The sequence below is a fragment of the Arachis hypogaea genome, chromosome 4, assembly GCF_003086295.3.
Source record: "Arachis hypogaea cultivar Tifrunner chromosome 4, arahy.Tifrunner.gnm2.J5K5, whole genome shotgun sequence".
In the NCBI taxonomy this organism is placed as follows: domain Eukaryota; kingdom Viridiplantae; phylum Streptophyta; class Magnoliopsida; order Fabales; family Fabaceae; genus Arachis; species Arachis hypogaea.
This window is the reverse complement of record NC_092039.1, coordinates 110,541,289-110,550,779: the sequence shown is the minus strand read 5'-3', so window position 1 is coordinate 110,550,779 and position 9,491 is coordinate 110,541,289. Positions and strand designations below refer to the sequence as shown.

Here is a 9,491-nt window from a genome sequence, read left to right as displayed (position 1 = left end):
TTTAAGTATGGTAAACCTTAATATTTTGTGTTATAGTCATTATAAGACTATAAGTTAATGTTTTATGTTTAAAATGCATAAGACTTTAGACTAATGCATAAAATTGTGTTATTTGTATTTATTTAAATATATGGTGTTATTAGACAATATTAGTATTGATTGTGGTTATGCTTTAATTTTAGGGAAAGGTAGGTTCTTGCTATATTTTTTTTAAGTGAATTTTTCTATGTTAAATAATAGTTGGAGTCTTGAAAATTTGGATATTTTCACATACTAGCTTACAAGAAGGTAATGTCAACGGTCCAATTTTTACCTGATTTTTACCCGATATAATCGTGACTCGAAAATGTATAAGTTTCATTAGGTATAGAGTCGGATTCGAATCTAACAAATAGACCCGATATATATTTCGAACTGAATTTGGATCACATCAAATTCGATTTTATCTGACCATCAACACTCCTAGGACTAACCATGTAATTTAGCATATAATTTTTATGGAATTCTGTGGCATTCTATTTCTAGCTAAGAGTAGAAGCAACGAGATTAGGATTAACACAAAACGTGCTGTGGAGAAATTAAAGTCTTATAAGCAGTCACTATTGGCCTATTGCGAACTGGGATGTTAATTAATTTTGGTAGACATCATCATCATTTATTTTTATTGACTAAGAAAAGCATTACTCCACAAGCAGCCTCTTATAGAGTCATTAGATGCTTCTGTCATTCCATCTATGCCTCTATATTAATTAACTATATTGTTTTCAAAATTTTAAAGAGATGCTTGTTTCAAGATTTTTAATTGCAGTAGTAGAAAAGCCTTAGAGTATGTTTAGACCGAGAATTGTAAAATTTTTGGGACAAAATGAAGAATAATCAAAATTCAAAATGTAAAATAATTAACTTGAATCAATTCTATTGAGTAATTTTAGATTTTTTAGTTTGCATACACAATCAAATATAAAAAAAAAGATATATTTGCATCTTTTTGTAAGTGTATGTAATAATTTATTGCAGGTTCTACTTCAATGCCGTCTGCCATTCTAGTAAATTCTGTCAAGTTGTTTCGTAAAATCTAAAGAACTTCCAGTTTAAGTCGTCTTTTTCATGAGGCAAACTCTTAGTTTCATTCAATTTGATTTATCATTCTTTCTTCTTTAAGATTTTTCTTCATTTTTCGACCACGCACCGTTGGATGAATACTTTCAATATAGTATTTTTGAAAAATTCCCAATTTTTATTATGCTATCCTGCTTTTGGACATCTTTGTATTTCATTTTTCAATAATTAATGAAATATAATCTACTATCTTTGAAAAAAATATAATAATTTATTGACTAGTAACAAATGTTTAAATAGAATTTAAATCTGCAACATAATAGTCATGATTTATCGGACCAAGAGATATGATAGAAATAAAAAAAAAATAATCATTTGCATTTTGTTCTCACCGTTAAAGTTAAGAACACTTCGGACACAATGCTAATCAATTATTATATCATTCTGAAACGTATATTTTGAATAATAACTTGGACAAGTACACAATTTTTTTCCCTGCCAAAACTGGATAGAGAAGGAATTTTCATTTTTCCTATGAATATATAGTGCGACTTTAATCAAATTAGGTTGATCTAGTGATTAGTTCACTAGTGTACTTAAACAAGTGTTGGAGATTCGAATTTCGTCTTGTGCATGTAGCAACTCATTAGCCACGACAAACTTTTAAATAGAACTCCAATTCGCGACGAATTAATTTTTAGCTTATCGGATTGAAGGATACCATAAAAAACCAAAAAAATATAGTGTGGCTTTTGGATCACAAGTTGAGAAAAGCATGGAAAAAATGAAAAATTTCATGGGGAGAAAAACAGTAATATTTTGAATCCAAAATTTCGTCCGTACTAACATATAAGAGAGAGGATTGACGGGTATGAAAATTTGATAAATCAAACATTTATTCTTGTGTTGAGCTTTCGATTAAAAAAAATTCGTCCAACAATAAAAAATATTATTTGATTATACATTATGCATAAAAAATGGAGGGGAACGGTCAGTTTGGCATTGGTATGAATGTAAAATAGAGTAGAAGGTGAATTTTCATAGATAATATTTCTATATAATGAAATGACAAACAGATTTTTTATTTTATAGAAACTGCATAACTCAATAATCAAAATTAAATATATAAATTCTTAATCATTAAAAAATCACACAATTCTTTTGTTGAGTTAAAAGAAAAAATCCTATATAAGTATTTATCCGTCCACAAAAAAAAAAAAAAAAATACACATAACATTTGATTAATGAAATTTTCACCCTCTTTTACTCCCAAACCAAATACTAATAGGCACCAAGAGATAACCAACATTGTCACATGTTTTTTTCAAGTACAAAGTAAATACTCAACTTTTTATATGTGAATCTAATTCTTTAATCAAATAATTTGGATATAAAAAGGAAAAATACTAGCGCCTAACGCAATAATAATAATTACAAATTGATGTCAATTCTGTGTAATTTCATATTATAAAATCAAGATATAAACTTGCATACACATTGGTTGCAAAGTTAGTCAATGGTTGCAATTAGTAATTTGGGTACCAAAACATGCCTTTTATGCCTTCAGGGTCAGCTTCAAAACCTAAATTCCGGTAGAAATCCACAACTGCATTCAACATACAAAAGAAAATGTGAAACTCCAAGCATGAAATGAAACCCTAACCTTCCAATCAAATGTTGGACTAAAGGAATAGCAGAATGTTCATAGTGTGCAGGCCATCAACAAGAGGCGATGATAGTCGGATCGAAGAACACGTTTATATTACACACAACACCTCTCAATCAGTAAAAATATACACACTAACTGCTCCTGCGGATTAAGTTATATGACACTCAATATACTCACATGCAGTTATCTTCATGTGAAGTTATTAATTAAGAACCGTTAGATAAGTTGACATGTTTGACTAAATTGTTATCTAACTGTCTCAACTAACAACTTCATATAAAGACAACTGCATGTGAGTTCCCACCAAAATTAAGGCCTGTCGTGTGTAATATTACCTAACTTTAAGAAGGTCAGTGTATTTACCCTAAGGCCAAACTATCGAAATGATGGCGCAAGCGCACAAACTATCTAAGCACTAATGACATAGCAGTCAAGTTCAATTATATCGGACATTGTCGATGATAATAGGCGTAAACTTTGCAAATGTTGTTTTACCTTTACTATCTGCAAACAGAGTTATATTGCCGATGTCCCTTTGCAAAAGAGCTCGAATCAGTTTCTCTACAAGAGCTTTACCAAGACCTTGGCCCTATACAAGTTACAACGACATCAATAACCCGTACTTCAGCTAACACAGCCGGAATTCATGCTTACATGAGGCACTCAAGCACAAAAATGATTTGGCAGAAATGCCTGAATTCGACACCACTTTATATGCATACAAGCTTAGCTTCCTCTGAATTCAAGTGCATTTATTTTACCCAACATACTTTCAAGCAAACAACAGAATATAAGTTGCACATAAAGCATGATAAAGGTTATTGCTTATTGGAATTGTTCTTTCTTTGCCTTAAAAATTATAGCTTAATTTTTATGTTATAAGTTCAAATAGAGTTATAGACACCAAATGTAAACTCTTTCGGTAAGCAGCACCAAAATTGAAGTTAATGTTTGGTTGACAGAAAATACCTGGTAACCAGGATCAACTAGGACATCCCAAATTGTGGCATTGAAGGCATGGTCTGAAGTAGCACGAGCCATGCCGATTAATCTCTTTTGTTCATTCCCCTCTGTGAAATAACTTCGCCAAGTACACCAAAATGTTCATCAAATAGGTTTGGATAACCACAGGCACAAAGAAAAAACATAACAACTAGAACAGTCAATGTAAACGCAGGACACAGCAAGGAATCATATTATTTTTACCTGATCCTGGAGACTTTCTTACAGAATGCAATGAGGCTACAATATAGCTATTTTTTAAAGCAGCAGCTAATTTCGACAATGGCCTCCGTGGCCACCCTACCTGTTAAAGAGATGAACCACTCGTCATATGAGTGCGGGTTTGTTTATTGAGAAAAAGAGAAAAAAATAAAAGGGCCAATTCAGTACTGAAATTTTGGATTTAAGTAAACTATTTCCATGAATGATGTAAATAGGTAAACGAGTTCTTTATGTTGTTAATTGTAAAGGAAACTAGAATATTGAACAAGAAATTAATTATTGTTATCAGTCCAAAGATGTAACAAAGGATGTTCTTGATGATTTTCATCAATTCTTCAGATAAGATTTAGATGAATTCCAAGGCTAGCATATGCATTATTACACCAAACAAACACGATAATAGAAACATTAATGCACGACATAAAGACGCATTAGATACACACCTTGTCACAGAGAGCTTGAAGGTCATAAACATCAATATCTCCACCTGAAGAAAATATTATTTGCTCAATTGTTCCATCAGGTTCAGTCTTTTCAACAAGGACAAACTCTTGAGGCAAAGGTTCTTCATCTTCTTCATCTACATTGGGTGGATCAACAACTTGTGTAGTGTTGTTCTTAATCAACCTTTGAAGGAGAACAAGCAAAGGAACTTTCAAGATAAGAGATACACTATTGGTCAATATATCATATGTAATTGATAGGAGGTTAAATTATTCAAGAAGCTCATATAGTTTCATTCAATCTTCAATTAGATCCTAATAGTATAAGACTTTGCAATCAAATCCATATATTGTATACAAATTTCAATAAGGTCCTAGGCTCCGTTCAGATTCTATCCAGAGACAGATACACCGAAACAGAGAAAGAGAAAGGAAAATAAGAGACAAAGACTTAAAAGAATAGTATTAGTATTCTGTTTGGAATTAACAACAGACAGAGACAGAAACACAAGTTATATATTTGTATCTTGTTTGGATAGATGATGACGAGCATGAAATGCATGACAAAAGACCCTATAGGCACGTTTTTCAGCCAAATCTCTCTAATTTATATATTTTGTGATGAAGGCCCTATACTGTACAAAACTTCTCTATTAATTTAGTCATGATGAGGAGGGAGACTGAGATCATGTGAAGATTTGAGGATGAAGAACAAGGCTTTACATATGCAAGGGAGCGAGGAGAGTTAGTTAGGTCATTTTGTTCAGAAAGGAATGTGAGGATGAAGGGTCTCTATACTACCCAGGACAATTTACGTATCGTTTCTTCTATTGTCTGCTATTTCATATTGTAATGCACACCAATTTCCGGTTTCTGAGGTTGAATTCCACCCCAGAACCTCAGATTCCACTAATACATTCAGAACTGCTATAAATTCTTTGTTCTATACAAAACATTCCTTATACAGAAGGCTGTCTTGGCATTCAGTCTTATAAAGCATTACTAGGGAACACAAAAAGATTACACTAATCAAAGCAAAAATTTCTATACAACAAAACTCGTCGAAAGTGTACCTACCAGAGTTACAAAATCGAATGACAACCGGCAAATATAACTATATAAGAACCACCCCTGCAAATTGAAGGAAAAAGTAACTACTCCAACATGTTAATTATCCTTCCTTCATGATAACAATTTTACCAAACTAAGGCTTCCAGATTTAAATTGTGATCCGCTTACAATCATATGATCCATGTTTTCTCACAATCACAATGCAAACCGCAATATAAGCCACAAAGTAGCCATGTTTCCATTGAATATCCAATAGATTTTGTGCAATCCAAGACTAATAAATACAATGTCCAAACATAATGCCATTTTCTATCCCATTTTTTCAATCAAATTGCAACATACCCAGATTTAATTGACTCCCAAAATCCAGCCTTGAGCTGAAAAGTCTTCAACTTTCTGGTTTCTGCATCAAAAACACAATACGCACAACATAACCCATAAATTAAAAATCAAAACTTGACAAACAAAAAATGATGGCATAACAATAATCATAATACCCACATGAAGCAAGAGAGTGAGACTAAGAGAGAACCTGTAGCAGAAAAGGAGTAACTAAGATTGGAAGGAATCAATAACTGTGTTTTCTGAATAAACAGTGGGCAATTTGCAACAGAGAACCTACAACAACAAGAACAACTAACTAACTAACTAAACGGAAAGAAAAAAGAAAAAAAATGAACAATTAAGGTTGAGAGAACAAAAAAAAAAAAAGAAAAAAACTTACGAGGAAGGAAGAGGAGTGAGGTTGAGGGTTAGCATTGTTTTGAGCCACCCAACCCAACACAATCCATAAACTGATTAAGGATTATTACTCACACGATATGTAAACCATATCACCATAATATCATTATTCATAGCCATATTTCATATGATACATCTATTTATCTGCTCGCTTGGCTTTTTTATTTTTATCTTTTTTTTATTCTCTCTTTTTCTTTTTCATTTTTGTACATAAATAAATTAAAAATTACCTGTTTTCTCTAAACTAAAATGAAATACACAAATATTTTAGGATTTGTTTGGATGAATTTTTTAAAAAAAAAATTAAGTTATTTTTTTAAAAAATTTTTTTAAAAAATAATTTTATGTTTAGATATCTTATGTAAAAATATTTTTTATTTAAAAATTATATTGAAATATAATAATATAAAAATATTTATTTATATTAAAAATATTTTTTAATAAAAAAAATTTTAAAATATAAAGTGTAACTTTTAAAATAAGATGTTTTTATTTTTTAGTATTTTTATTTTGATTACTAAAATTTTGTTAAATATACTAAAAAAAAGATTAACCTAATAATACTCAAACAAACTCTTAATTTTATGTTCGTAATTATGTTTTACTAATTGTCTATTATATATTTATATTAATTAATACTATTTATTCTTGTTTTTTTTCTTGATATAAAGCTATCATTTAGTAATTTTGATTGGTTTTTATTTTTATTTTGTTTTCACATGAATTTAACTCGCAGGTAACAAAAGATGATAATGCATGATTATATAATGCTTTATTTACAAAATTGTTTGAATATATCATCCTATCTACAAATTTAGGTCATTAACTATCTTACTTTCATTATTGAAGAGCAAAAAAGTATCTTAATTCAGATTCAATTTTTATAGATAAAGAGAATATACAGAATAATATGAATATTGATCAATTCAATGAACGTACGTTATATACAAGGCTACAGACAAAGAGGCTTGGAAATAATGTCATGTTGCTTTTCTGGGAATGAATATGTTATCAAAAAAATAAAGTCATTCTAAATAAATTTTAATAAAAATAATTATCTATAATAGCATTTTTTTGTCGTAATAAGAACACTAATATAATATTTTTAGAATATTATTTTTAATACTTTTAAGAAGTGAACTAATTTAGAATTAAAATTTACATTAAAATTAATATCGATCTCACTTTAAAAAAATAGTATCATCTTGATAGAAAATTAACAAATTTTTATTGTTTGTATAATTATTTTGATAGAATAATTAAAAATAATATAAAATTTTAATTGAATTGAGACTAAATATTAGAGTGACAAATTTTATTTTTATTTTTAAATATTATAGCTCGTAAATATTAATATATTATTTTGTAAGATCCAAAATATAATTAAACTTAAAACTAATAGTGGAAATGTATGTTATAAACTTATAATAAATAATCTTCAAAGAGTAAATTTTAGCACATGTTAAAAAATATTTTTTCCGACCGATTTTAATACATGGCTAACTACATGTGATATTTTCAGAAGTTAAGAATAAAAATTACTTGAAAATTTTGTTCTTGCACATGAATTAAAGAAGGATTTGGTTTAGATGAATTAAGGAAGCTAAGGATATTTGCAAGTTTAATCATCAATATAATTTACACAATTTTTTTTATAAAAAAAATTAATATAAATATTTCAATTATTCTATTTTAAAAACAGATATAATATTAAAAATAGTTAAACTTTAAATTTAATTTTATTTTGTAAACATTTTATAGTGACAATTATTTTATGTATTTTAATTTTTTTAAATTCATATATTTTTATATATTACCTCGTACAAAATACAAATACATATGCTAGTATCATGAAAAAAGAAATTTAAAATAAAATTGATTAAAATAATAATTGATTAAATATAAATACAATTTATTATATTTTTATATAAAAAAACTAATCTTAATTACTTTTCATACAAATGTAAAACTCATATACAATAGTTATATTTGTTTTTTAGAATAGAATAAGATAAGACAACAAGAATAAGATATAAAAGATAAAAATATAAAAATTAATATTTTAATATTTCTTTAGATAATAAATTAAATATAAAATAAAATAAATAATAAAAAATTTAATTTATCTTTTCTTTACACAATTTAAAAAATAATAAAAATATAATTATTAAAAACTTAATAGAAATAATAAAAAACAAAATGTATTTCTTATTAATATGTTTATGTCTTTTATATAACAAACAATATATATATAAATTAGTGTTTTAAAACAGTATTTCTCTAAAACAAGATTTTGTGTCTGTTATTGACTTATTGTTGTAAACAAGAGAGAGAGAGAGAGAGAGGTTGGTGCTGTCTGTAATAATTGCATCTTTATTGAGTTCCGTGACACCTTATTAGAGATAGCATCGATCCATGTTCATGTCAGATGTATGTGTGTCCCTAACAACACTTTAAGTATCTTTTTCCAATCACATCCTCTCTTCCTTTTTCTTTTCTTCATCAACTTAGATTGACCATTTGACCCTTCTTCCTTCCATTGTTTTTGTTCCTCAAATGCAAAGCTCAAGGTTATTATTTATGGATTCTGGAATGCCCTCCCTATCAACAACTCACACACCTTTTGCTTTTTTTCAACCGCAATATAATCACGTTACTGCATGGTAACTTGATATCACGGCAACTTATTATCATATCAAGATTTTTGATTCCATGATTAGTGCAATATGCTAATATTTTATTCTCTATTAAGTTTTTTTATATATATAATTTTTAAAAGAATAAATTCTATTTACTCAATGGACAGAATTAAACCAGGATATATAATTAAAAAATGTAGGATAAAAATTTAGTTATTTACGTTAAGTTTTTGGGAGTTCATTTAAGACTTATTCAAATTATTATTCAGAAAATCAAAGCATTGGTTTGGCTAATATAGATAGAGATAAAAAAAATCAATTTGTATTGATTAAATAAATTATTAGAATTTTTAAAGTGATATATTTTCTAAGAGCAGTATACTCTTCTTATTGATCAATAATTATAATAATACCGAATAAGCTAATCATATATTTAATGTCATCCAAATAGGTTTTAAAATAATAATGATCTCTTTAAAATAGCAATATCTTTTTTTGACAAACTATGAATTCTACCCATTTTTTATTCTATTTTCAAAGACTTAAACTTATAAAGTCTCGTTTTTGTATTATTATAAAAAAATTGAAGGCACACAATTGTAATCATAAAATATATAAATCAATTATGATTAAAGTTATTGACTA

General features: G+C 27.9%; 1 protein-coding gene across 1 annotated transcript; it reads right to left on the bottom strand.

Annotated features, from left to right (window-relative positions):
* Positions 1 to 2,170: 2,170 nt before the first annotated feature.
* Positions 2,171 to 6,346, bottom strand: LOC112797253 (probable acetyltransferase TAP2). The gene is made up of 8 exons (XM_025840093.3): positions 6,191 to 6,346; positions 5,999 to 6,084; positions 5,809 to 5,869; positions 4,396 to 4,579; positions 3,935 to 4,034; positions 3,698 to 3,798; positions 3,224 to 3,317; positions 2,171 to 2,665 (listed from the first exon to the last, which is right to left on the bottom strand). The coding sequence occupies exons 1-8, from the start codon at positions 6,223 to 6,225 to the stop codon at positions 2,586 to 2,588; spliced, it is 741 nt and encodes a 246-aa protein (XP_025695878.1). The 5' UTR covers positions 6,226 to 6,346; the 3' UTR covers positions 2,171 to 2,585.
* Positions 6,347 to 9,491: the final 3,145 nt, after the last annotated feature.

What these genes read in the sequence shown, in the direction of transcription:
- LOC112797253 (XM_025840093.3), bottom strand. Translation starts at nt 6,225, where the DNA reads ATGCTAACCCTCAACCTCACTCCTCTTCCTTCCTC. An exon ending in TTACTCCTTTTCTGCTACAG is followed by an intron (nt 5,870 to 5,998) that starts GTTCTCTCTTAG and finishes TTTTTGATGCAG; the next exon opens with AAACCAGAAAGTTGAAGACT. An exon ending in TCTGTTTGCAGATAGTAAAG is followed by an intron (nt 2,666 to 3,223) that starts GTAAAACAACAT and finishes TGTTGAATGCAG; the next exon opens with TTGTGGATTTCTACCGGAAT.